This window comes from Talpa europaea (genome assembly GCF_964194135.1).
Source record: "Talpa europaea genome assembly, chromosome: 11".
In the NCBI taxonomy this organism is placed as follows: domain Eukaryota; kingdom Metazoa; phylum Chordata; class Mammalia; order Eulipotyphla; family Talpidae; genus Talpa; species Talpa europaea.
Window position 1 is genome coordinate 10,305,766 of NC_140078.1, and position 27,788 is coordinate 10,333,553.

General features: G+C 50.0%; 2 protein-coding genes across 2 annotated transcripts; both read right to left on the reverse strand.

The window, feature by feature from the left end:
• Positions 1-712: 712 nt before the first annotated feature.
• PABPC1L (poly(A) binding protein cytoplasmic 1 like) lies at positions 713-19,532 on the reverse strand (the record flags this gene model as incomplete). The annotated part of the gene is made up of 14 exons (XM_084246625.1): positions 713-778; positions 1,191-1,321; positions 2,740-2,833; positions 3,536-3,648; positions 4,140-4,268; positions 4,893-4,983; positions 5,729-5,995; positions 10,130-10,225; positions 10,512-10,649; positions 12,549-12,643; positions 12,799-12,938; positions 14,281-14,396; positions 17,244-17,437; positions 19,340-19,532. 14 exons carry the CDS (start codon positions 19,530-19,532, stop codon positions 713-715), a joined length of 1,863 nt encoding a protein of 620 aa, XP_084102751.1.
• A 3,222-nt stretch (positions 19,533-22,754) lies between these two features.
• YWHAB (tyrosine 3-monooxygenase/tryptophan 5-monooxygenase activation protein beta) lies at positions 22,755-27,574 on the reverse strand (the record flags this gene model as incomplete). The annotated part of the gene is made up of 5 exons (XM_084248314.1): positions 22,755-22,874; positions 23,190-23,285; positions 24,203-24,366; positions 25,106-25,229; positions 27,275-27,574. The coding sequence occupies 5 exons, from the start codon at positions 27,572-27,574 to the stop codon at positions 22,818-22,820; spliced, it is 741 nt and encodes a 246-aa protein (XP_084104440.1). The 3' UTR covers positions 22,755-22,817.
• Positions 27,575-27,788: the final 214 nt, after the last annotated feature.

Genomic DNA, 27,788 nt, shown 5'->3' on the forward strand with positions numbered 1-27,788 from the left:
GGACGCTGCTCCTGTCAGTTCCTGACAGTTCTCTTCTTGTATATGGACCCTCTGTGCCGCCTGGGTTTCAGTTCCTTCCTGCCAAAGCCCCACCCAGTCAAGCCTGCCCTCTGCTTTGCCCCACCACCCCAGGAAAAGGAGGCTTCTGGAAGACAAGATATTTTGCAGCACTTTTAATGCACAAAGCAAAAGGCAACAGGCTTGCTAAGTGACCCGCCTGCATTCCACAGAGCTCCAGCGCAAGGTACAGCCCAGCTGAGAAATAAGTTATGATTCACAGGCCTAGAGTCATGAGCAGGAAATGCTGTTCTGTCAGCCAGGGGAGTGAGGGTTCCATTTTCTGGGCATGAAAGGTAAAAAATAAATGTTTCCAAAGTATGGCAGATACCCAGCCTTCCACTGAGTACAGAGACAAGGCCCAGTCAGGCTGTGAGGCAAGCAGAATGGAGTCAGGCCATGTCCAGGGGGCACCCAGCCCAGTCTGAGTCAGGCCAGACAGGGCGGCTGGCCAGGGAACACCTTCACTTCGCAGGAGCATCAGTGCCCTTTGTAAGCACAGTTTATCCTCTCCTTTGGCCCTCAACTTCCCCCCCAGACTCCTTCCTTGGCGCCTCAGAAAGCAGTACAAAGGTTTCTCAGGGAGCTGGTGAAAGTTCCTGGCCAGTTCTTCACAGCTTCTGGGCTTAGCTGCCCCTCCCCCACCCACCTGATGTCAGGGCACGATTTTCGTCTGCTCCATGGCCTGATGTGCTTGCAGCACTGCCAAAGCCTCATCCACCTATGGGACACAAGTGGAAGGACTTAGAGCCTCCCCCGCCCCCTGCCCCTCCCAGAATGTGAGGTACAAGAATGTCCCTCCCTCCAGAGCATTTCTGCTGCTTGCAAGCCTCATGACAAACCCAGTCGCCTTCTCAAGACAGATGTAAACTGCTGGACAGCTGGGAAAATGGTAACCCTTACACTGAGTCAGAACACTGCTCCTGCTACCAAAGCTTGGCCTGTGGAGCTGCAGAGAATTCCTCTGTGGAGGGGCTGGAATGGCAAGCCCTTCATTCTGGCCCTCTCCCATGCCAAGAGTCTGCAAGTTTTAGCTGGTGTTCAAGACAAACCAGCTGCCCAGGAGCAGCTGCTCACTCAGCCAGCAGCTGCCTTCGTGGTTAGTTCTCCTGCCTGCTCAGGCTCTGGCCCACCTTGGCATGGAGGGACTCTGGAGACTCCAGCATCAGCAGCAGCTCTGAGTTGTCAATTTCCAGCAGCATGCCTGTGATCTTGCCAGCCAGCTGAGTGTGGACATCGTAGATTAGGGGGTAGAGACGCTCACCTGTGTGGGACAGCTCTAATGGCTCGTGTACACACCTGGCTGGTACCCCAGCATTCCGGGGTGGTACCATGAAATAGAGCAGGGAGGGCCTTCCTGGTGATGCAAGGGTTAAGTACCGCACTATGAAGAAATCTGCCAGACTCTGCAGCATGAGTTTGATCCCCGGCCTGCCAGGGAGCTACCCACATGGCACAGCAGACCTCTCCTGACTTGCCCGCTGCTCCCCCCAGCAGTATACTTGGTCAATCTGCCTGTTCTGTTCCCTACTCTGTCTCTGGTGAATCCTCTCACCCCCGCATCTCTGGCCTGTACCCCAGCTCTTGTATGCATAAATAAAATAGAGCAGGGAGGCCTCTGAGTACTGGTCCCAGAACTGCTCCTGCCAGACTGTGTCACTTAAGCCTCCCCCTGACCATTCCACAGGCATAGCAAACCCCACCTTAGGGGTGAATTTAGAGAATCAAATTATTTATGACGTACTCTGCCTAGGCTCGGCACAAAGCTGGTTGCCATTTAAAGATGACTCTTGTTCATTTTGCAAGAAATAACTCCAAGTGTACACATCGAAATGTCAGACAGGATATGATACTGCTGAACTTGACTTTGGGGCGGGGGGAGCCAAACAGACAAGGTTAATTAACTTCCACCCTCGGGTACTTCTAGTACCCAAGGCCTAGGGGCGGTGGCCAACCTCTCTGGGCAACACACAGAGGGTCTAGCAGCAGGGGTGCCTTTAGTGGGAGAGGGTCTCCCATGAGGAAAGTGAAGATGCTTACTGGGAACTGCTGTCAGCCTTCTACCACCATTAACACCATTGGGAACTTTCCTTTGTGGGGAGGCAAAACCCCAAGTGGACTAGGAAACAATGGGGAGACTGGCAAAGGAAGACTTCAGAGAAGGGTCTGGGATCTTGGGGATCATGAAGCAATGAACCTGCATACCAGGAGCAAGCTTGCTCCTTCATTCCGCAGTTAGTGGCGTCCTCTCAGGGCCTGCCACAGACCCTGCAGGTGGAGAGGACTTGCACAGGGAATGCAGCCGGGTGACATTCGTTTGCCCAGTGCACTTATTTCCCACTCAAGAGAGATGTGGGGAGCTGTAACGTGCCCTGATGAAACCCAAGACCAGGCACCTACTCTTCCTTCGGCCCCTCATCTACCACATCCGGGATCTTTCTCAGCCTGAGCCCCATAGAACAACAGAGCTGGAAAAATCGCAGGACCATCTGGTCTGGCCAGGATGCTAAGATGAGAAACAGCGGCCTAGAGAATACCGGCAACGTGGTGCGGAAGGTCACCCAGTGGCCTGGCCAGCAAAAGCGCTTGTCCTGAGGTCTGACCTACAGTCGGGGTGCTTTCCACCAGACTAGCCAGCCCTCAGCCCCCTCTTCCTGCTCCAGTCAGGAGCCAGCCACTCACCAATCATCTGCTTTTGCTCGTGCGGCGGTGCAGCGGCCAGCATGGATGCCGTCAGCGGCTTCTGTCCCGGGATGTGCACAGCAGGCTCCTGGACCTGTGTGTGGTACCGGGACACAGCCCTTAACACCAGCGAAGGGCAAGGCCTCAAAACACTCACCCCTGCCAGGTGGTGTAGGAAGCGGGGGTGAGGGTGGGGGAGGCATGGAGGACTGGGTGGGAAACACTCCTTAAGGGCAACAGGGGCCATGCGACTAAGTTACATTCTGACTTTGAAGGTCTTCACGGGGCTTGGAAGCCTCGAAGGCCCCCCCAAAAAAACATACATTACTGATGACTTTGTGCCAAAATAAAGCCCTTTCTGACCCGTTCACACCCTGGCAATTTAAAATGCATTTTGCTGCCACTCTTGTTTCTTGTGCAAAAAATAGAAGCGTAGATTCTAGACAGGATATGATAATGCCGCGCTGGAGACTGGCACGGTGGGAGGGGCAGGAGGAAAGCCTTTTAATTGCAGTCGAGATTTTCAGTTCTGCTTTGCAGATTAATCACATCCTTGCTGCTCAACAAATGCTAAGGAAATCTAAACTAATTTTGGTAATAACCCAAAGCAAAACAAATTGTAATAAACAAGATGAGGTACAGTCGGTAAAGGTGATCTCTTCTTGATCGTACTGACAGACATTAATGAAACCTCACCAGGCAAGACAAGAAAGAAAACCAAGACCCAGAAAGGGCCAACCCCTCTGCCAGGTTCTGCGCCAGCCCCCACAAGCACGGCTCTCAGAGGGCAGCTCACCCTTACCCCGCAGGTGGCGGGTGGCACTGAGAAGTATCTGTGAGTCAGGAGCGGGCCGCCTGGCGTAGAGCATCCTGCCCCACAGGGGCCTGTGGTTTGGGTGCCAATGTCGGCTGCAAGAAACAAGCAGGGGTGTTAGGGCCCCACGGCCCCTGAAAACTCCTTGACTCGTGAGCCCTCACGGAGCCTCCCCAGCTGGAGCACGGAGCCAGCTTGAAGATGATGTGTAAAATTGGCCCAATGCAGGAAGAAACACATGTGCTTGCCTTACACCCGGGTCTACACCTGCCTCACAGCTGCTGCTGGGCTTACTGAGGTTCAGATCTGGCACCATATTGCTCCCATGTGATCTCACCCTCACAACAAAAAGGAGGATTATTTTCATCTCTACTTTAAAGAGTTGGCAACTAGACCCAGCAGTTAGCAAGGCCACAGAGGGAGTTCGTGCCAGGAACTGGGTCTGGGCAACTCTGGAGCCTCCCGAGCCAGCCCTGCTCTCTGTGTGGTGATCAGAAGGTCACAGAGGGCAGCTGCTGACTCCCCTCCCATCCAAGCCAGGCACCAAATCCTGCCCCACCCTCTTCTTGGCCCTGCCCACACTCACCCACTCGCTGAGTGTGGGGCACCGGGTGTGGCGCCTGGGTGGAAGCCTGCCTAAAGTTGCTGACGTGGGCAGAGGGGCGCCGAGATGAGGGGGGCGGCCGGACCATGGAGGTAGCTGGGTGGTAGGTAGCTTGTGGAGCAAAGAAAAAAAAAAAAAAACAGGATTTCAGGAGGGGGCAGGAGGGAGATAATCAGAGTGACATGCTGAGCCCTGAAGTTTCAGGGTGAGGAAGGAAATGGCAAGAGAAACTAGAACATTCACAGAGAGAGATGAGTGGATACCCCTAGTCGGGCAGACCCAGAACTCCAGGGAGAGGCTTGTGGGCACCTGCAATTACAAAGCCCCAGGATCGTGAGCAACACCTTCTCCCCAAAGACAGTTTCAAGTCAGGGCGGACTTCTCTCTCAGACAAGGGCCACACAACATCCCAAACGCCAAAGGCATTTCATTTTCTCAGCTTTGCCAGAACTTTCACAGTCACACATCAGACAGGTCTCTGGAGCTAACCGAAGACAGTGACTCCGCAGGGTCTGTAGAGCTTAGTGCTGTGCTGCTGCTCTACACATGCCTCACTCAGGCCCACACCGAGGAGGAAACTGAGCTGCAGAGGTGAAGCTACTGCCCAAACAAATGCCCTGGGGAGTGGCAGAGCCAGCTTGACTCCGAAGCCCACCTTCTTCGCTAGTGTCACATGCTGCCCCTGGGAACCCACACCCATGGGCCAGGCCAAGTGGAAGAGGCGGAGTCACTCACAGGCCGGGCGAGGCGGCTGGGCCGTCCACCTGGGAGCTGGCTGGATGGGCGCTATGGGGCCAGAGCCATAGTACGCAGCCTGGGCTGGAGGCTGCATGGGAGATGAGATGACGGAGGTGAGGGGGCTGCCGCAGGAGAGGGGAGAAACTGCACTCCCCTCGGGGATGTGGCTGCAGGCCTTCCTCTATCCCCTCCAGAGGGCCGGGGAGGAAAGCCCCGCCAGGCTGGGATGAAGAATCCTGCTTCCCATCCCAGGGAGCCCACTAGTCCTGACCCCTGCACAGAGTCCATCCTTGTGCCTTGTTAATCCAGTGACCCGGATCAAGTGGTGACACAGCCCAGTGTAACTCGGGTCAGCTAAAGCAACTGCTAAAAAGAGGGGGATATTTCCTGCCCGGTAGCCTTTGATGGCTGACATCTTTCAACTTCCTCCAGGTCCCACGGGTGTCTTTCCCAAACCGGGCTCCTCGGAACACTGACGTCCAGCACGCACCCCATACAAAATGGCATCTAAGTTGGGGAAACGCTGCCTCTGCTCTGCCAGCGCAGCAAAGTCATACATACGCATGCTGGCTTGTTACCAGAGAATAACATACAGAGTGAGGAAATCGAGGCTTCTTTTAATGTGTTTCCCAAACTCAGTGGGCCACAGAGAATCTCAGCACAACCCCCATGAGTCTCAGTTTGGGGACGTGCTGGTAGCCTCTTACAGATGGCCTGGAAAGGACCTGCCTAGTGATTTTCTGACAAAGTCGGGGGCCCTCGGCTGCCCGTGAAGCTCTGACTACCTGGTGGTCAGCGGAAGGGCCTGGACGGGGCTGCGGGCTGGCCATCACCTGGGGCACAGCGGGCAGGAAGTAGCTGGTGGGCTGCGGGAAGGAGCCCAGGAGGGGGCCGCTCAGGGCCCGCATGGTGGAGAGGCGCTGCATATACTGGTTGGTCAAGATGGCCTTCCGCTCCTCTTTGCGCTGGGCCAACGCCACATACAGTGGCTTGGTGCCAACGATGCGCCCGTTCATCTCTGTCACGGCCTTCGTCGCCTCTTCTGGAGAGGAAAAACACACAAAGCCAAACCCCTTGCTGTGGCTACCCTCTGTCATCACCTAAAAGCAAGACAAGACAAGGGCTGCTGGGGGTGGGGAGAAGACTCCTGGGGCCTCGCTCCCTCCCCCCGGGGCAGGGCCCAGCCCGGCACCATGCAGGCCCAGGAGACACCCACCATCCTGGGGGGAGTGTCACCCCACATTTACTGAGGCCCACTGCGTGCCAGATACTTGACATGACTCCTCGCACCACGCACAGCCACCAAGTCAGGGAGGGATGGCGACTCGTTCACAGTGAGGGAACTTGCGCAGGTTTCCTTTCTTTCTTTTAAAGATTTATTTATTTATGCATACAAGAACTGGGGTACAGGCCAGAGGTGCGGTGGGTGAGAGGACTCATCAGAGACAGAGTGGGGAACAGAACAGGCAGACTGACTGAAACACACTGCTGAGGGGCGCAGCAGGAGAGACAGGAGAGGTCTGCTGTGCCATGTGGGTCAGTGCCCTGCCAGCCGGGATCGAACTTGCACTGCAGTGGCTGCTGCAGATAGCTTCATAGTGCTGAGACTGAACCCCTTGTGCCACCAGAGAAACCCCAGTTTCCTAGAGGCCTGCTCCCTGTCTTCCAGACCCAAGCCCAGTGAGAATAGCTGCACTCTAGAGGAGGGTTTGCTGGAGAGCTGGCTGGTGGTACGGTATCTACCTTCATCAGAGGGAACAAAAGGAAGGGACAGGTGCTCTACAATTGGCTCTCTAAGAACAGAGCAGGGCCCCCTTCTTAACACTTGCAGCTGAGGTCACTCTGATGCAAACAGTCTGCACTTCAGCTACTGCCTGGGTTTAAGTTCTTGGTGCACCAGTTTCATCTGTGAATTATAAACATGACACATGCTCTTCACTGCTCTATTTCTTGGCGACTCCAATTAGGGATTAGATCTGTATGGAATGTGGGAATTTGGATTTATAGTTAGGCACTTTATTCTGTTAACATCTCAGTAGAAAGAAAAGTCCTAATTATCATGGGGGAAAAAATGGGGCTTGTCCAGGTCACCCAGTCAGTGGATCAGACATCAGCCAGAACTTGAACCCAACAGTCTGGGGAAGAGGTTCTTAGTCTTTTGATGAGAAGAACCTTTATATTTTGGAATAACTAGATTTATAGAAAAGCTTTGGAAAACAGCAACTCCCTGTGCTGACCTCTCAGCCGGCCTGCCCCAGTGTAGACATAGCCCACTTCTCAAAACACAGTATCAATGTTAAAATACTCTCAGCTCCTAGCCCCTGTTCACTACAGTGTTGTTACAGCTGTGAAAGACAGGTTTCGTGTGGAGTTTTTCCACTCATCTGTTTTCACTCTTCCAAGATCCAACCTACTTACAGGGAAGATTCTTGGCCTTTTCTAGGGCTAAGATGCTAGCTTGGCCCTAGCGCTGAGATGTTTTTCAAATCTGCTCTGTGCAGCACGTGCACAAGACCAGTGATTTTCCAACTGCACTTCGAGACCCATCACCAGCGGAGCCTTAACCTGAGAGCTCAGGGAGGCCCTTCCAGAAGGAAACCATGGGGCATGTATGTGATTAATTAGAACAATCACAGCTTCACCCCCTATTGTGTGTAGCTGTGCTACATGGAAAGAATTCAGGGGGCTTTGTTCCTTATACTCATATTAGCGTTTCCTTTTATTTTGAGTATCAACAACGACAAAATTAGTATTAACCACGCTTATGAATTTGTCGGGAAATCAAATATTATCCTATCACATTACTGCTGATTTCAAATTATCATGTATGCTCCTTGCTCCTTCAGTAGTAATACAGTAGACTCTAAATTCTAAAGAAGTACGTTTGGATCTTAATAATTATATATCAATGTAATTGGTTTTTGTATTCCTATGAATTTTCTTTTATGCGTTTAAAAATATTTTCAGGGTCTCCCTGGTGGCACAGGGGGTTGAGTGCAGCTCTGTGAAGCTTCTGCAGCGCAGGTTCGATCCTGGCTGGCTGGAGAGATACCCACGTGGCATGGCAGACCTCTCCTATCTCACCCACTACTCCCCTCAGCGGTGTATTTCAGTTAGTCGGCCTGTTCTGTTCCCCACTCTGTCTCTGGTGAATCCTCTCACCCTCCCGCACATCTGATCTGTACCCCGGTTTTTGTATGCATGAATAAATCTTTGAAAATAAATTTCAGATGGGGTCCAGACTGTCTCTGCCTGACAGTCAAGTTATCATCATACCACAAAATCTTGTCTTAAGTTAATAAGAACTACTGTTAGTACATAATGAATAAAATGTGTGCAAGTAACAATTATACAGCTCTTACTATGAGCTTGATAGTGTATATAAACTCTAACTCATTTTCAAAATCATAGCACTTTATAGAAAATAGAAAATGTATTAAAAACATATAAACCTGGCCTCCCCGGTGGTCTAGGGGTTAAGTATCAGCACTATCACTGCTATGGCCTGAGTTCGATCCCCAGCCAAGTCGGTAACCCACATGGTGCAGCAGACCTCTCCTGTCTCGCCCGCTGCTCCCCTCAGCAGTGTATTTCAGTAGATCCACCTGTTCTGTCCCACACTCTGTCTCTGGTGAATCCTCTCATGCCCTGTGTACCTCAAGCCTACACCCCAGTTCTTCTATTAAAAAAAAAAAAACTTCCCATTTAATAACCCATTTAGCCACTTAACAAGGTGTCACCTCAAGGAGTGTCTCCACTCTCAACAAGCCAGAGCTGTTAATAATTCCCTTCTAGAAGGAAACCATGGGGCATGTGTGTGATTAATTAGAACAATCACAGCTTCACCCCCTATTGTGTGCAGCTGTGCTACATGAGCTGCTTTCATTTTCAGGACACCTGGAGAGATGATGTTGCCCCCGTTTTATAGATGGGTACACAGTAGTCCAAAAGGCAAAGGCACCTGCCTCACGTTCTACAGGCAAATAATCTCATTAATGGTATGCCTGAGATTTAGACCCTGTTCTGATTAACTTTAAAGTCCCAGCTCTGAAGCACATTTATCAGGAAGGAGCCCACAACTTTTTATTATGTTTAGTCAACTTAACTTACATGTCCCACAGCTTCTGTCACATTCTTTTCAAAAGGTGCTAACCTCAAAAATTGTGAGAATCTCTTCTCCAACACCTGGCTCCCTAGAGGAAACAATCCAACAGGCACAAGAGAACTTCTAGATCACTCCCAAAGACCCAAGTGCAGGTCTTCAGACCCAGCAACCACACAGATCTCTTTGGCAAGTTCCTCCTTCCCTCCTGCAGCTCCCTACCTTCTCACAGCCAAGTCAAACACTGCTGCCACTGCCACTTCTTACACGAAGCCCCCCTTCCTGTTCCACTGAGCTGCCCAAGCTCCACCTTCAATATTTACCTCCCCCCACCCTACCTGTCCATACACTTTACTTCCCCACTAGACTATACTCAAGAGTAAGTACCACATCAGACTTGTTGCTTTCCCAATGGGCCTGATAAAACAGCAGATGCTTTAGTATGGAACGAACATTGAGTCCCCCTTCAAGTCATCTGGGGAGCATTAAAAAAAAAAATGCCCAGGCAGACCCTACTCCCAGAGATCTGCTTTCCCTTTGTCTGACTCAGATCTGTGTGCAAGAGGTGCCCAGGGGATTATAATGAAAAGCCAGGACTGAGAACCTTTCAGCCCAAGGCTGCCCTCCTCTAGATGAGACCCAGAAGACACCCGCTCATGGTCACAGAGCTACCAAGTAGAATGGCTGGCTAGCATGCTCCAAAGACTGGGCACAGTGGGGAAGAATGAATTAAGAACAAGGCACTCCAAACCCTCCTTTTCAGATGGGAAAGATGCAGCCCAGAAGGATTATTTTATCAGCAGCCAAGGCCAGACAATAAAAGTTAGCAAATCCTGAGACATGAATATCTAGAATCTGGCATACAGTAGGCACTCAATAAATGCTTGCTACATGAACCAAGGTTACAGTGAGCCCCAGAAGTGCAGCTGTGAGACTGGGACTGTATTTCTACTCTCTTCCCCTCCAGCCCAGATAGGCTGCGGATGGACAAGAAGCTCCAATGGTAACACACTGACTGCAAAGGGAGTACTGCTCAGCACCAACTCCCTGGAAGCCACCAGGGAAGAGGGGGTGCTGGGGCAGTGAGAGGCTGGGAGGGGAGGCTAGACCCTGTTGGTGCCCCCGCCCTCACCTTTGCACTGGTGATCACTCCGTAGGGAGAGAACTCTTTCCTCAGTTTCTCATCATTGATGGAGTCATCTAGATTCTTCACATACAGGTTCACGCCCTGGAAGGAAGGGGTTGCTAGACGTGCCCCTTCTCCCCTGTGCCCTGGAGTGCCTTGGCAGAAGCGGGTAGGGGTGGGGTACCATGGCCATGGGAACATTGGAAGCCTTGCCCACCAAGCCTTCTCTTCCTAGTCTACAATAGCACCCACACACCCCAGCGCCCCCCGTGTGTCCATCACCCAGAATCTGCAGCCTCCCAGCATCCCCAGAGCAAGTTCCCCAAAGTGGGACTGCCAGAGACAGGATCACACAGAAGCAGTGGCCCCCGGAAGGCCTGACCCTCACCTGGTAGCGGTTCAGCCGCTCCTGCTTTATCTGCTCGAACCTGCGCTTTAGCGCGTTCTGCCGTTCTACCCGCTTCTGGGCCCGGCCCACGTACAGCAGCTGCCCGCGCACCTCCTTTCCGTTCATGCCCACCACGGCCTGCAGAGAAGAGGCAGACAGTGCCTGGAGCCCGCCAGTGAGGCCCTGGCCTCCCCTCTTCTAGGTCTGCAGGGCTCCCTGCCAGCCAGGCTGGCTGGCCTTGTTAGCTGAGAACTATTATCCCTGAGAAAGGTCATTTAAAATGAATCCACTTTTTAATAATGTGACACAATTTCAGAGTAAACAGTAGCTTCAAAAATTTTACTTGGGCTCTACTTTAAAAAGTGAAATTTAAATTTGTCAAGTTTCCCATATTTAAGATTTAGGTTCTAACTAAATGTTCTTTGAACAGAGCAGCAAGGGTAATTCTTTCAAAACGGCACGACGGTTGGGCCTCCCTGGTGGTGCAAGGGGTTAAGCACCGCACTGTGAAGCAATCCGCAGCCTCTGCAGCACGAGTTCGATCCCCAGCTGGCCAGGGAGCTCCCCACATGGCGCAGCAGACCTCTCCTGTCTCGCCTGCTGCTCCCCTCAGCAGTGTATTTCAATAGATCTGCCTGTTCTGCTCCCCACTCTGTCTCTGGTGAATCCTCTCACCACTCCCCCCACACCTCTGGCCTGTACCCCAGCTCTCGTATGCATAAATAAATAAATCTTAAAAAAAAAAAAACAAAAAAAACGGCGCGATGGCATAATCAACAACCTTTATCCTGGACGTCACAGTGCTAAGAATCCTTTTTGCTAACCATGAGGGCTTTCATTAGCTTTTAAAGAACCATTTGTGTCTTAACCCTGGTGGATTTTTCTTTTCTTCAGTTAACTGGCCAAAGTCTGCCAGATCCCAGGCTGCCTGTGGTTTGAATTGCATCGAATCGTACATCCGCAAGGCACGCAGCTCCTTTCTGCAGTCCTTTCGTACGGAACCAACTTGCCCTGACTTAGACACAAAAGTCAGCCAGAGACAGATCCACCTATGGACCGACTCAATAATGAGGTTTTAGACACTGGTATTAAGAGAAATGTGTGAAGGGAACTGATTTTTTAAGTGGTAAGTTCATTTAGTAAATATTTTCACATAATGACTTTTGCTACCCAACTTAAAGAGCCAGCTCTTGAAACCCGGGAGCTGCCTGTTCTACATTAGTCTTCAACATCATTACCTTAGTCTCTCAGCTTTTGCAGCCCACGGACCCCTATGGTTTCACTGGTTTACTCCAACTTGTCATTTTACAACTAAAGATCAGAGGGGCCGACTTGTCCAAGGACACACAGAAATTACATTTCAAAGATGTCGTTTACTTAAGAATAAAACTTCAGGACCTCCCTGGTGGCCTAGGAGTTAAGTCTCAGCTCTATGAAGCTATCACCAGCCACTGCAGCCTGAGTTCGATCCCCGGCCAGGGAGCTACCCAAATGGCACAGCAGACCACTCCCGTGTCACCCGCTGCTCCCCTCAGCAGTGTAGTTCTGTCAATCTGCCTGTTCTGCTCCCCACTCTATTGCTGGTGGATCCTCTCACCACCCCCATCTCTGGCCTGCACCCCAGCTCTTGTATGCATAATTGTAAAAAAATGAAAAATAAATAAAAAGCAGAGGGGAAGTGTTGAGAGAAAACAGCATTTGCAGTGGTCTGGAAGCCAAAAATAATGGGGAGTTTTTCCTCCCTAGTCTCCAACCCATCGTCAATTCAAGAAAAATGTAGTGTTGTCTCAGAGACCCCCCTCCTACCTCCCATATGGCAAGAATCTATGAGAAGAAGCTCACTCAGGGCTTAGATGCAACCAACAACGTTAAGGCAGGAGCCTTCACCATAGGAAGGGAAGGCCCTGGCTTGTGTGGCTGGGCAAGGACTTCCTTTTCCCCTGGGGCAGCTGGAACAACCTGCTCCTGATCTCCCTTCGTCCAAGCCCTGGCTCAGCACCTCTTCCAGGAAGCAGGGCCTTGGGGAGGATCTCCTACCTTGTGGGCTTCCTCATGCTTCTCAAAGTTGACAAAGCCAAAGCCCCGGGAGTGGCCGCTGCTGTCCCTCATCACCTTCACACTCAGCATCTTCCCTGGGAAGGACCATTTGGGCTCAAAGGGCAGTTTGGGAAGCCCCCTGCTGGTCCCCTCCTTCCCATGAGTCCTCAGGAAGCCTCAGGAGGGCCCGCCCAGCCCAACCTGGGAGGAGAGAAAGCGACCCCCTGACTCCTTCGGGGAATGTGCTCACCAAACTGGGAGAAGAGCTCCTGCAGACCCCGCTCATCCATGTCCACATGGAGGTTCTTCACGTAGATGTTGGTGAACTCCATGGCCTGAGCCCCTAGTTCTGCCTCCCGCTCGCGTCGGGACTTGAAGTGGCCAACGAAGCTGTGGACACATGGACGGGTAGGCAGCTGCCAGCCATCAGCCCCGGGCCAGCCCCGAGCCCGCTTGGCAGCCCCAGGCCACTTGGTCAATTGCTGCCTGCCCCATCATCAGAAGACTGGGCAGGGCAACCTCTTAGATGGGATATATTCAAGACCAAACCACTCCCATCAGCCTCATTCCATGTTCCAGCAAAAGGTTAAAAAGACTATTAGTGAGCAATGGCAGACGCACCCCATCCAGAACACGGGGCAGCTGAGGACACAGGACATAGGAGCATGAACTTGGAGCTCACAGACAAGGGCTTGAAGCCTTCTCTGAAGTTGCCTTGCTGTGTGCCCTGGGCAAGATACTTAACCTCTCTGAGCCTCAGTGTTCATTCCTGTAACCTGGGGGTGAAACTTGCATCAGAGGGATACGCTTATTCACTGGACACCTAGCGGAGCACTGGGGAAGCAGCGGCAACAGAACTAAAGGAGGCCCGTGCCAGGGCTGCTGTGGGGAAGGAACTGAAATCATTTAAAGACAAAATCAAGTTTAGAAATTGTTTGAATTTCCCAGTTCATGTAGACACATCTAGAGCAGCATCCTGGATTAAGGAAAAAAATCAAATGTAAGGAAATTTGATGGTATCTAGAGCCCGTTTAGCAAAAACAAATTATAGCTGGCACCAAAACGGAAGAGAACTAAGTGGTGAAAGGGAGCTTGGGCAGCTGCATCTGACAAAGGTGGCATCCTGGTGAGAATTTAAGAGTTGACCAAGATTCAGTTTCGTTGACAGGAGTTTGTCCTGAAAATCCCTGAACCAAAGGACTCCCAGCTCACAGCCCCAGTCTCTACAGCACAGAGCTCGGGCTGGGCCCCAAGATAGGGGAGGGGGAAGGGGGCTGCCAGGAGCAGGTTCTCTGCAGCATCTGTGTCTCCATTTTCTCATCTGTGAAGATGGGTCATCTCTGACTGGTCAGAGAGGGCAGGCTAAGCAGATGCCTGACCAAAGAGCACATGAAACAACACAGAAGGTTCGAGAAAAACATTTACAGCCACCCTGAGCAGACTGGAAATCGCCAAGTCCACGGATGAGTCCATCGCTAGCTCTTCGCTGCAATAACTCAGAGCCCTCGCTGCACCTGCTGCTCTGACTACCCTCCAAAGCCCATCAGCAGCCTGTTTTCACTCGAGGAGAGGGCGTCCCTCAGAAATCGAACAGCAAGAACAAGGTCAGCCTGCCAGGAAGGACACGCTGCCGCTCAGCACCCGGTGCCCCTTAAGTCGGCAGAAGCATTACTGCCAGTGGGTGCTGCAGTGATTCATCCCCATGCTCCCCGCCCCCCGCCCGGCCACTCACACTTTGCGGTCATTCAGCAGCATCCCGTTCATGGTGCCGATAGCCTGCTGCGCGGCCTCATGGGTCTCAAAATGGACAAAGCCAAAGCCTCGGGAGCCATTGTTGTCACACACCACCTAGGCCACAGGGAAGAAGGACAGGGAGGGCATCCAACAGAGGGTTCACATAGAAAAGTACTGGCAGGGCCTCCCGCAGTGGGTTGAGCACTGCGCTGTGAAGTTGTCCGCAGCCTCTGCAGCGCAGGTTGGATTCCTGGCCGGCCAGGGAGAAACCCACATGGTGAGCAGACCTCTCCTGTTGCACCTGCTGCTCCCCTCAGCGGTGTATTTCCTCAGTCTGCCTGTTCTGTTCCCCACTCTGTCTCTGGTGAATTCTCTCACCCTCCCTCGCCTCTGACTGTATGTACCCCAGTTCTTGTATAAATAAATAAATCTTCAAAAAAAAAAAAAAAGTGCTGGCAAAGGCAATAATGAATAATAGCCCATGTGTCAGAATAGCCCCATTTTTAGAGATGGGAAACTAACGCTCAGAAGCCAATCCATTTGATTGAGATCACACGGTGAGGAGGGAGCGTTCTCAAACTGAACACAGGTCTGAATTGAACAGAAGCCTTGCTTCCTAATCCATGCCCACAGCCCTCTACCCCAAACAGGCTTCTTACCTTTAGCTGAAGCCCCAGCTCTTACATTCAGATTGGATCACGCTGACTGGGTGCACACTCACCTTCTAGAGGCATCACATGCTCATCTTGTTATATTTATCGTAAGAACTCTTCCAGGCAAGTTTTTTTTTTTTTGTTTGTTTGTTTTTTTGTTTTGTTTTTTTTGTGGGACCCTCGCGGCCGGGGATCGAACTGGCGCTGCAGAGGCTGCAGGCAGCCTCGCAGCCCAGCGCTCAACCGCTGCACCACCAGGGGAGGCCCTCCAGGCAAGTCTTAACCTCTGAACACCAGCTGCCCAATGGGAGGACGTGGAAATAAATGGCTCGTGCAAGATCAGCCAGGCAGCAGACGTGACTTTTTGATTATCACAGCCACCATTTAAGATGTCTGACAGGCGCTGGAACCCGTCAAGTGCTCTTCACGTTGGGAAGATTACCATAATGAATAGACATTCACATCGACCCTATGAGGCTGGTTCTCCACTGTCCCCCTTCAGAGGCAAGTGGGGTGTGGAGGTTAAACAAGGGGCCCCAGGTCACAAGGCCAGCAAATGCAAGAGGCAGGACTTGAATCCAGGACTATGGCCCCAAGCCCTGGATTAGAGCGACTATGTTCTGCTGCCTCTGCTCAGTGGCTGGGCTTTGCACTCAGGGGGCCTGACTCCTGGTCCAACGCCCCTCCCAGGAGCTACAGGAACCCTGTCTGAGTAGCCACATAGTGCTATCCTTCCTAGTCCTTTGACTACCTGGTTCACTAAGCCTTGCCCTCAGAGACCAACGTCTGCCTCTTCCTAACAGTCGCACCATCTCCACCCAGCCTGAGAGCTCCTGGGGTAGAACCAGCTTGTAAGCCTTGTACCCAACCTACAATAGGGCCTACAATAGGGCCTCAGCAGGCCTGCCAAGACTTGCCCGCATCACTAGAGCTTTCTGTGCAAATGTCAGTGGCCCAGAGGAAGCCTCAAGGCCTGGATAATGAGGACAGGCATACTCAACTGAGTTCGTAGGCCCATTGGTGAAATCCTGGCTCTGCTACTTACCTCCCACCCCCAAAACAAGTGGACAAGTGACCCCAATTCAGCCTATGCTTGCAAATGTAATTCAGGGGTTCTTCTGTTTACATCTTAATGGGCTGTTGTGGGAAATCAAGGCAGAAAACTTGATACATTGAACATAGGTGAAAAATCTGCTAGGATTGCAAGAACTTACTGCACAGCTTACAGTCTCTCTTCCACTAATCCTCAAAGATGAAAAATACCCCTTTCAGTCTACCATGGGGAGCCCAGAGCTATTGCACCTTCCAAGTCTGTCTGCTCCTCTGAGTTCAGGGCTATCCCCTCATTCACAGGGAGGTGGGGAGGCCTAAGTGAGGACTTCAGGATTGCACAGGCACACGGAGCATGCCATCACACCCCCAAAAGGTGGAGGTACTGAAGGCTGCAGGGCAACTGACCGCCACCCTCATTAAGCCTAGATGCAGAATATCCAAGGTTAGGCCCTGAAGTCAGGACAGGGGGACCAGCTAGTCTGATCTTCAGGATTCTCATGGATAAAGTAAAAAATGACCAACATCCCACAAGAGATAACACAGCCATTTGCTAAGAGATCTGTATTGAGCACCTACTGGATGTTTGTGTCTTCCCCTAGATATTGTGATAAATGGCGAATAAGATCGCTACTCTTATGGAACTTACATTCTGTTATAACAGAAATCTTAAAGACAAGGTGTGGCTACCCACTGTCATGATGACCTCAATTAATGACCTTCCTGTCTTCATGCCTTTGTCCTAAAATTTCTCTTGCTGTCTCACACCAATTTGGGCTGGTCTTGTCACTTGTTTTGGCCAACAGAATGGAGAGAAAGTGATGGGGTGCCAGGTCTGTGCTCAGGTGCCATGAGGCCTGGGTGAGTTTCCACACTGTCTCCTAGGACCCTGCTGCAGCCAGGGTCACCTGAGCTACCTGCTGGAGGAGGACAGAGCACAGGGAGGACAGTCGAGATGCTCCAGCTGACAGCCAGCCTCTCCCAGCAGCAGAGCCAGCCAGCTCGCAGAGGGCCGAGGAAGGAGCCTAGCCCTAACCAAGACTTATGAGCAGAATGGTTGTTCCCGATAGCCAGCGAGGGCTGACTGATGCACAGGTGACTCTGACCATTCTAGGAAGAGAAAACTAGAACCACCAGCAGCATTTGGTGCCTGCTGGACCTGAGCTGAAGACCGTTGGAACGGAACGCAGGTTGCTCCTGGACATCCTTCCTCCACACGGCATGGACAGGCACTCCCTCCCCCATGGGGCACACCCACCTTGCAAGAAAGGATGTTCCCAAAGGCGGAGAAGGTGTCATACAAGGCCTTGTTGTCAATGGAGCCCTCCAGGTTCTTGATGAAGATGTTGCCCACACCTGACTTGCGCAGCCCAGGGTCTCGCTGGGACCACATGATGCGGATGGGCTGGCCTTTGATCACCTCAAAGTTCATTGTGTCCAGTGCCCGCTCCGCTGGACAGGAGGATGGCAGGAGAACAGAACAGGTTAATGGGATTTTCTTTTCCTTTGCTTGCCCAAGACACTTAATACCCAGGGTCTCACATAAGAGGCTGAAGGTGGAAAGTTCAAGCAGAAAGAGTTCACATCTGTGGAGCTCCTCCCTCCTTCCCCTTAGGACCGTACCCAACTTCTCATGGAAGCCAGGTGAACATGGACTCCCCAGTGGAGGAGATGGAGAAAGGGGAAACTGAAAACCCCTTCACACAGGGGAATACTTTACACAAGGGGAAACTGAGGCTCGGGAAGGAGAAAGATCAGTAGCAGAGCCCAGGTCTGCTGTGGTCACTCAAGCACACGGAGCACACATCACCATATACAGGAGGGTCCCTGTGACAGGGTGGGGAGACAATAACGCTCAGAGGAGCTGAGCAGCAGAGCTGGGTTCCATCAGCCCAGGTAGAATGGCTCTGGGGGAAGCGACATCCCTGTACAGGGGGATGTTGATACTCTGTCACCTTTGCACATCAAACTAAGGAGAAGGACCACCTCCCGGGGGTCAGGCAGGGTGAAAATTCGGTAAGGTACAAGGTTCCTTGTGCTTTGTGCCAGTTCCTTGTGCTTTGTGCCTGGCACAAAAGTAATTGGTCAATGGTGGTTTGTCAAGACAGAGCCATCTCCTGCCACTGCTACGACCTGTCCTCTCCCAGGTAACACGCTCTCCCAGCCTCAGACGCCTCTGTTTCCAGAAGCACCGAGGGGAACCATGGGGAGCTCAGTGAAGCTGCAGGAGGTCTGGGTTTTCCATCCAGTCCCCCCATAAATACCCAGGGGCAAAATCCTCCTTTCCAGAGGTGTTTCCCCAACTATGAAATATGGCAAAAAGGTCTTGTTGCTCAGCGTGGGAAGAGGCAGTGGGTGGGTAAAGTAGACCAAAGGGGGAGGCAGGCCCTGCATCTGGCTCCATCACCTACTGAGAAACAGGCAGAACCACCCCGCAACCCCCAGTTCAGGGAACCTCCCCAACCACCCAGGAGACTTGGGGCAAGGGCGCCCTCTCTTGGCCTTGGCTGGGACAGGCTTTTTTTTTGGTGCCACACCTGCACCTTACAGCCTCCTTTATCTTTCTTACCACATATTGAGCGCTTGCTTTGCAAGTAAGGGGTGCTGGAGACATGACCCACTTTCTCCATCCCTTCTACTGGGGACTAAGCCTCACCTCCATTTCACAGAGGGAGAGGTGCCGGGGGCGAGGGCTCCCTCAAGCTCACATGGCAGAGGCAGGGCTGGTGTAAATCCTGTGCTGGCATCAGTGCCCTCCCCACTCAACGCACCCCCCTGGCAAGCTCTAATGAATCCCGTCAGCTCCAAGAAACAGGCTGTGAAACCTGGAGGCACCTTAGGCGGACCTCACTTCTCCCTGCCAGAAAAGGGCCTGCACAAGGCGGTCTCTTCAGGCGTAATGGCCTCCACCTGTGGGGACTGTGCATCCTCACCAGGTGCTTGGAACTTCTCATCCTTCCAACCACCCTATGAGGCAGGTCCTATCCTCCACTTTTGTAGAATGCAACTAAGTAGCGTGCCCCAAGCCTCACAGCTGCTGCCTTTCTACTCTCAGGGCGGCAAGCCTGCAAAGCCTTGTCTGGTCTTACTCGGCCTTAGTCTCTCTCCTCTGTGAAATGGAGCGCTAAGAAAACGCACGGTGGGCGCACACTCATCCCAAGTTCCCATCTCTGGAGGCTACCCCGGGCAGGACCCCTTTCAGTGCTTATTTCTGCGGCTGCAAAAGGAATGTGCAGGCGCAGTCAGAGATGAAAACGCGGACGCCGGGTGCGAGCCGGGAGCCCGGGGCGAGCAGGCCGCGCCCACCACAACCCCTCCACACCTCCGTCCGCGGGCCCAGCCCCCCGGGCTCACCGTCGGCCGGCTGCTGGAAGTTGATGTAGGCATAGCCCAGCGAGCGGCGGGTGGCCACGTCGCGGCACACGCGGATGGACAGGATGGGGCCGGCAGGCGAGAACTTCTCGTAGAGCATGGACTCGGTGACGTCGGGGTGCAGGTCGCCCACGTAGAGCGAGGCGAGCGGATAGCTGGGGCCGCTGGCGTTCATGGTGGCCGGCGGGCGGGCCCGCGGCGCTGGCGCGCTCACCCCGGCGGGAGCCTCGCGGCGGCGGGCGCGCAGCGGCTCTCCCTCCCCGAGCCCGCCCTTTACGGCCCCGCGGGCCTGCGCGCCAATCGTGGGCGCCCCGCGACTCCCTGCCTCGGCGCTCCCCACCTGAGACCCCTCGGCGTTCCAGAAGTCTCAGGTGGGGGCTGTTTCCGACCCCGCCTCGGGAGGCGGGGAAAGCCCTGGCCCGGGTCGCGGCGTAGGGGCGGGGGGTGCTGAGTGGAGCTCGGTGGGGCGGGCTCTGGGGTTCTAATCCTGGACACATCACCTTCCTGGGCCCTAGTCCCTTCCCTGTGAAGTGGGGACGACCCCATCTTCGCGCGGGTTAAAGGAGGCCATGAATCCTGTGCGCACTGCACATAGAAACAGTTCCGAGCTGCACGCAGTCTTTGTCCAGACAACCCAGCCCCACCCTTCTGCGCCGGCGGTGTGATCCGGAAGACGCTGAGGCTTCAACTGAGAATTTGAAACCACAGAGGCCTTAACACTGGCTCTTAGATCACCAAGACCTTTTCTTTGCACATTCCCTGTCCGCCTTCCTCGTGACTAGCCATTCCACCAGAAAGGCTCACCCTTCCCTGCAGGAACCCAACAGAGCAAGGCTGTGTTAGTGGTTCCAACCTGATCTGCAGGACTCCTTCATCAACCCATCTGTGGTGTAGGGTCATCAAAACACCTCCAAACCACTGCGAACCAATGTTTCGCCCCACTTCTCACTGGGACTCTCCTGGTTTCCCTTTGGTTGGGTGTGACTTCAACAGGTGGAACTGTTGAAATTGGGTCATTAGTGTAGCCTCACAGGAGCATTAAGCACTAATTTTAATATTGGGCTGCACTAATTCCCTCCCTGATTTTCCTTCTTTTTTAGAGTGGGAGTGTGGATGTTTCTAGAAAGGGGGCAAATCCCATGAGAAAAGTGCTTCAGGCCACCATGAACTCCATCAGGACAGTTTGTAAAACCTTGGAGATGACCAAACTTTGTGCAACTATTTGTCTTGGTTACAATATCAGTGTTAAAAAAAAAACAAAGGGAGCTGGGTGGGGGAACCAGACTTGAATGGGATGCTAAGGCTGTCAGTATCAACTTTCAGGTGTCACAAAAAAGTACCTAGCACCTAGATGGTTGTTGTGGAAAGCAGAGAGGCATCGGCTTAGGAAGTGGGAAGAGGCTGTGTGTTAATTAACGGTAAAGTCTTCCTTTGACTCTGGCTCTTCTTCTCAAGGGTAAGATAAAGCTGTTGCCTACCGCGAAGGAAATAGTGCCCGAAGGATGATCAGAGGAGCTAGCTAGTTCAGGTAGTGACAAAGATGGCGCCACACGTCAGTTCACAGACAACTAACTGATAAAATTTTTTATTTCACTTTTGAATTTTTACACTTTTCCTGATTAATTCCGTGTAAGGTGGAAACTAGAACTGTTTAAAAGACATACACAAATCTAGTACATCAATAACCGGGGATTTTTCTTTTTTTTTTTTTGCTATACTATTTTCACAACCACGGGTGTGCTTGCTAGGCAATAAAACCATCACAGAAGCAAACGTGAGGCAGAATACTGGTGAGGAAAAACAAAGCAAGAAAGAGCTACCAGATATACAGACAGGCTCGTTCCACATTCACTACTGCATTTTCAAGCGCCAAGTACTAACTGCACATTTTTGTTCAGCTAGAAAGGAGAGAGGGATTTTTTTTTGTTGTTTTTTTCTCTTTTTTTGGTTTGTTTTAAATCAGTGCATGAATGTTTCTTTTCTCATTTCAGCAGATGGACAAACAGATGGACACTACAGCTAGGTGGAATGTTAAAGGGAGAAGGGGGAGACTGTGAGACTGGTAGGCCTGGCTGGTCTTGATTCTCCCCATTGCAGTGTTCATGCAAATTCCCTGCATTATAGGGTCTTGTTTAAACACGTCTGCGAACTTGGCTGGATGAGTAGACTTAGGAGATCAGGTGACAGGTACTAACAAGCATTATCAGGGCTGGCCGCAATACAGGAAGAAATCATGGATATTTTAGAATACTTTTTTTGATTCAGATCTTGGTATGACTGAAGAACCACCACCGTGCTGAGAACGGGAGGAAGACAGAGCTATGGTGCTGGACACTCATCTCAACTCTTTGAAGCCAGGTCTGCTTACCTATGTTCTCAATGACTTCTCTCTTCCCCTCCAGGCCCCATCCCTGCTCATGTAGTATTAATCAGTGAACCAAAGGAAATACAGAATTCAAAAAGAAAAAAAAAAAGTAAAGCTGTAAAAGATCAGAAATATGAAAACCAAAGTCAACAGTCAGAAAGATCATGGGAAAGAATTTATAGATTTCTAAATTTAAAAGTCCAGAGCTAGGAAGAAGCCTGAATGAGGACTCCCCAATTCAAAGACCGCCTCTGTAGAACATTATTTTTAAAGGTATGATCCAGGAAACGGATTAGGCCATTCATACCATATATGGCCCTTTTTTCTTCTTCAGCTCATGGTTACAGGAAAAACAGATTCCACTAATGAAGCACAAGTTGCAAATCAGTAACATATTGCTGTAGGAAAGGGGTTTTAGTCACGTGTGTTACATGAGCACTGGACCTTTTCATGATGTCATAACCCTAAGTTATCTGCAAAGAATTTCAATTTCAGCCTTTGAGTTTCCTTAGAGGAAGACACTGTGGACATCTGTGGTCATGAACTTTTGAGTGGCAACAGCCCGAACTGGCCAAGTGTCGATAAGCCCTGAACGACAGGCAGAACTACTGTGAGTTTTCATTGAACTCCAACGCCGAATGACAGCTATCTCACTCCAAGACCCAGTGTCACAATATAATCTCTATAACTTTCTGTACAACTTTACAATGGAACTGCAGTTCAGTGACTATTTTGATATCAGATTTAACTTTCCAAAAAGTTACACATAATTCAGGTCTATTTTTTCTACCAGTAAGAGTTCTGCTAAGTTACAAAACCCCATAATCACAGTGTTCAGTTTTAAAAAATTAAACACACAGTAATCCTGTCAATGTTAATCAAAATCAAACTTCCAGAATGCCATGGCATTTTTGTGACCAATCTGAGTTTTAGCTACATATACCAGCTGTTCATCCCATGGACCATTTTTGCTAGGCTGAGGCTGTGAAAAATCGAAAGTCGACGTACGATTCTTTTTTTTTTTTTTTATCGCACAAAGGGATATATGTGGAGGGTACAGAGTGACAGTGAACAGATCACGAAGCATGATAGACATTAGTTCTCTCCCTCCCCAGCATCTCCTTCATCTCCCTGGTTTTCCGACGTCCACAGCTGCAAAAGAAAAACAGAGCTATGATCAAAGTAGAGCCACTGCCATTTATTCAGGGAGGCGTCGAGAGTGGGTGTCCTCTCATCTCACCTCACTCAACTGGGTGAAATTCTTCCTGTATTACTACAGACAGTGAAGACTGCAAAGCTCAAAACTTTAGCAGTCATTTATAACCAACTTAACGAATTAAATTTTAACTGTATCTAGAGGATACAAACCCCCTCTTGAGTTCTGGACGGCAATGAATTATGAAGGAGGTTAATAGGAACAAATCCATACACCCTCCAGAAGCAGTCACAGAAACTGGCAATACTTACAGTGAGATTGTCTCTAAGCAACTGCATGATCAGGGTGCTGTCTTTGTAAGACTCTTCATTCAGTGTGTCCAATTCAGCAATTGCTTCATCAAATGCCTAAAATAAAGAGCCTTTAAGCAAAGAATTCACAGGTCCTTTTGAGCTAGCTAGACCAAGGTTCTTCTGCTAACAAGTGGACATAATTTTGCTAATAATCCTCTTTTTAAAAACCCAAAACTCAAAAGGTCCAATTGGGGCTTCCCTGGTGGCACAAGGGGTTGAGCACCACACAATGAAGGGGTCCGCAGCCTCTGCGGCACAAGCTCGATCCCTGGCCAGCCAGGGAGAAACCCCACATGGCGAGGCAGACCCCTCCTATCTCACCCACTGCTCCCCTCAGCAGTGTATTCAGTCGGCCTGCCTGTTCTGTTCCCCGCTCTGTCTCCGGTGGATCCTCTCACCCCACATACCTCTGACCTGTGCCCCAGGTCTTGTATGCATAGATAAATAAATCTTAAAAAAAAAAAAAAAAGGTCCAGAATGCAAGAGTTAAAGGGAGTTCATACCCCCAAATCTGATATGATTAAGTGATGAACTCTGAGAGTCCATTTCAGACACTCTGGAAAAGTGTGCAGGCCCAAAGACTACAAAAATATGTAGAAATGACAGTTGGGTTACCAAAAGACAAAGTAGACACAGCCTGATTTCTCTCCTTTAACCAACTGAAACCTCAAAGCTACAAGGATAATACATAATGCAGGCCTATAACCAAGCTTGACAAGAAAACAATAAACTAAGTTCTTCACCGTGAATTTTCTGCAAACGTTCCCCAAAACAGTAATCAAACAAAAACAAAGCAAACCAAATTAGCAGGAATTGATGAGACGAAATGAAAAGTAACAGTTCATAAGAAATACACTTCTTCCCTCAGAAAATCTCCAAGACAACTGATTTATGTTCACGTAGTAAAAAAGTTCTTAAAAGGCACAAGCACTGGTTGACAATGACTGGTGGCCACCAGGAGTCTTTCTCACCGTTTTTGCCAGGCTGCACGCCTTTTCAGGAGAGTTTAGGATCTCATAGTAAAAGACTGAGAAGTTAAGTGCCAGGCCAAGTCGAATTGGATGTGTAGGCTGCATTTCTTTCTTACTAATTTCAAATGCTTCTTGGTAAGCTTGCTGGGAGTTTGACACAGTGGCTATAAAAAAGATTTACAAATGTTAATATTAAAAAATATTAAAGAGAAAAAAATAGTAAAGATTCCAAAGTTGCATCCTACATTGGCTCCACTATCAAATCACTTTACCAAACTGGGCTGGAATAAATGACCCATCAAATGAAGGATCAATGTTAATCAATGTCGATTAACAATCATTTGTTAAATCTTCATTCAAAGCTCAGTACTACATGCTTTGAGGGGAAACAAAGATCATTATGACAAAACCTAGCAAAGTAGTTAAGAAACACAGAAATAACCTTTAACAAAATGGAACATGGAAAACACTCTCTAGTGGTAGACCATGGACTTGAGTCAACAGACCCAACCTCGAATCCTGAACTCATTCACGAGGTGTAAACCTTGGTTTCCTTATCAGACTCCCACCTGAACATCTAAGTTTGTGTGAGGCATGAAAGAGACTCAAATACTTGTCACACAGCGGGGCCTTAATAAAGCATACCTATAATCATCACCATCACAGTAACACATGAATGTGATGAGTGCCTCTCTATCTACGGGGTGGTTTCATGCTACCTAATATTTTCAAGTTTCTCCTTTAAAGAGTCACAGAATAACCCCCAAGATAAAGATCTCTAAATGCACTAGTGCCCCAGATTTAATGTCCTCCATATTTGCCTCTGAGATACACTTTGGTTTGTCAACCCCTTGACCCTGTTATCACAGGTCAGCTGTGGGTTTAAAAAAAAAATTTACTTACTTTGTTTATTGTCGCCAGATGCCACCTCAGAGAGGTATCTAAAATAATCTCCTTTCATTTTCAAGTAGAATACCTTACTTTCTGGTTGTGTCGCATTGGGAATAAGATATTTGTCCAACAGCTCCTAAAAAATGAATCGCATTCTGTTAAGACTCTGAAAGTATTACCTATGAGATGTTAATACTACATCTGAGACTCAAGATCACACTACCACTTCTAAGTAAGTTTTCTGAAGGTGTAAAAAAAAAAAAATTTCATCCAAAGTCATTGGTTTTTAGCCCAGGTCATTAATAGCAGAGGCTTATATTCTTCTGTTAAAATTCATTCTGACATTCCTCCTGGGGTGCTCTGCAGGCCCTAAGCATGACAGTGCAGAACTACACCGATACCATGAGATGATTCTAAAAAAAAAAATAAATAAGCACCACGTGACTCCTCTTTTAATATTAGGATATATACGTGTACAGATACACAACGAGATAAGGGAACTAGAGGGTTATTAATGTCAACAGAGGCTCTCCAGGTAATAGGACTAGAGTGGTTTTTATTTTATAGCTCCTCTGCCTTGCCCTTTTCTTCTTTTTTTAAACAATGAACTCATTTGTGTTACTTCTGTGAGGAGACTCTTTCCATCTTGGAAGGAGAAAAGTGTTAACAGCAGAACTGCCAAGAACTAAATTCCAAATCTGTCAGACCTGGGCAGAAATCCCTCCTCCACTGCTTCCTACGGCATGACCCTGGACAATGACCGAGCACCTTGAGCATGAGTCCTCAGCAACAACGGGGAAGCAAACAGCCATCTTCCCAGCGCTATGAGGATAAATGAGCCATGTACACAAGGCTTAACACGTCTGGCATGGAGCAAGCACTCAAAAAGCAGACAGTACTATTAACAATAAGCTCCTTTAGACATGTATGTTTACAACAAAAGCAGTTCTGAAGGAGTCCAAGCTTCACAAACAGCAATATTTTCGAGGAGTTGTTTTAGGATGTGGCATCCTGAAAAATTGGTTAAGAGGCAGTAAGTACCATATTTTCCCCTCACATTCTTTCAGATGCTCTTAAAGGCTGCTCTACATTGCAGGAATTAAGGAGCTTCCATGCCATACTGCATCTGAGTACCAGATGCATACCTAACACTCAGGAGTGGGCGCACCATTCACAAACCCCCAAATTATCAACAGGCAACAAACTTAGCCGTGACACTCTTACACCATCAGTCTGTTAAAAAAAAAGGCAGCTCAGTACAAAAGCTTAGTTGTGAGGGGGTTTAATCAATCAGAGAAGATGCAAGGGGCAGCAGTCGTTTTAATATTCTTTGCAGAAAGACAGGGTGTAACTCCACATGGGGGGAGAAGCACTGCCTGATAAGCTCTGTACTGGTTTTCGAAAGAAAGCTGTCATGGTCAGTAATTCAGAGAGGCAGCCAGCAGGGGAGGAGGCAGATCCACAAGTGTGAATTCCTTTTCCCTTCAAAGCAGCCCTCACCGTTCAATTTTACCTGATTTCACCTGGAAGAAAAAGAAAGTTTCCAATGGGCTCAAGATGTGAGGGAAAGACACATGTGATCATGATTTGCTCTAGGATACACACCCCTCCCATCCAACCCCAGATAGCGGCCAGAGTGAAAGCAGTTAGCAATCACATGCATCTGACTCAGGCTTATACAGAACACGGGAAAGGAAGATCCCCAAACCACTCAATGTGGCTGTGGACTGCAAGCCAGACCTGACGCTCATACCTACTAATCAGGCAGAAACAGGAGCTCACAGAGAGAAGGTAAGACTGAGAGGCAGGCTAGCTTTTTGCCTGTCTCCTTTACTGGAGATGACATTACTACTCAGACTAATACACAAAATAACCTCACCGCTCTCACTAAAATCCTTCCTATCTGGCCTCAATTTCTAGAGAAAAGATGGAGGGATGCTGATTCAATGTTCCTGTTGTTCACAGGTCTTCGGAAGGGAGAGGAAAATACCCCATAAGTGATGAACAACCTCTGATTAAGAGGTGAGAAAAATCACATCATATGCCTAAAAAATTACGTGCAAATGGTTTGCTGCTTTCCAGTATACTCAGACACCTTTCTCTCATAAGCTGTTTGAGTGTGCATCTGTACATTAAATTATTTAGAAACCATTATTTAAAACAGAAACACCGGCCTCTTACCAGAACATCATTGCAGATATCCTGCAGCTCCGCCTCTATCTTCTCACGATACTCCTTGCCCATCTGCTGCTTCTTCTCATTCCTCTCTGTTTTCTGCTCAATGCTGGAGATGACACGCCAGGAAGAACGGCGTGCGCCCACCACATTCTTGTAGGCAACGGAGAGGAGGTTTCTCTCTTCATTGGAGAGTTCGTGCCCCTGCTCCGTGACTGCCTTCATGGCTGCAGCCATGTCATCATAGCGCTCGGCCTGCTCGGCGAGCTTGGCTTTCTGTACCAGCTCACTTTTATCCGTGGTCATTCTCTATAACCAGACCAAGAAGAGGAAAGAGAACACAAGTGGTTAGACTTCAGGGCCCAGGAATTACATGTGTGACGCTTCTTCCAACCTACCCAGAAAGAAACACACCCAAAATGAAAACATCTGCTTCTAAATGCTTCCACAACGCTGACCACGAGCAGGGGCACGGCTAGGTCTTTTAACCCTGGTCAATTCATTTCCCGGACAGTCTTGC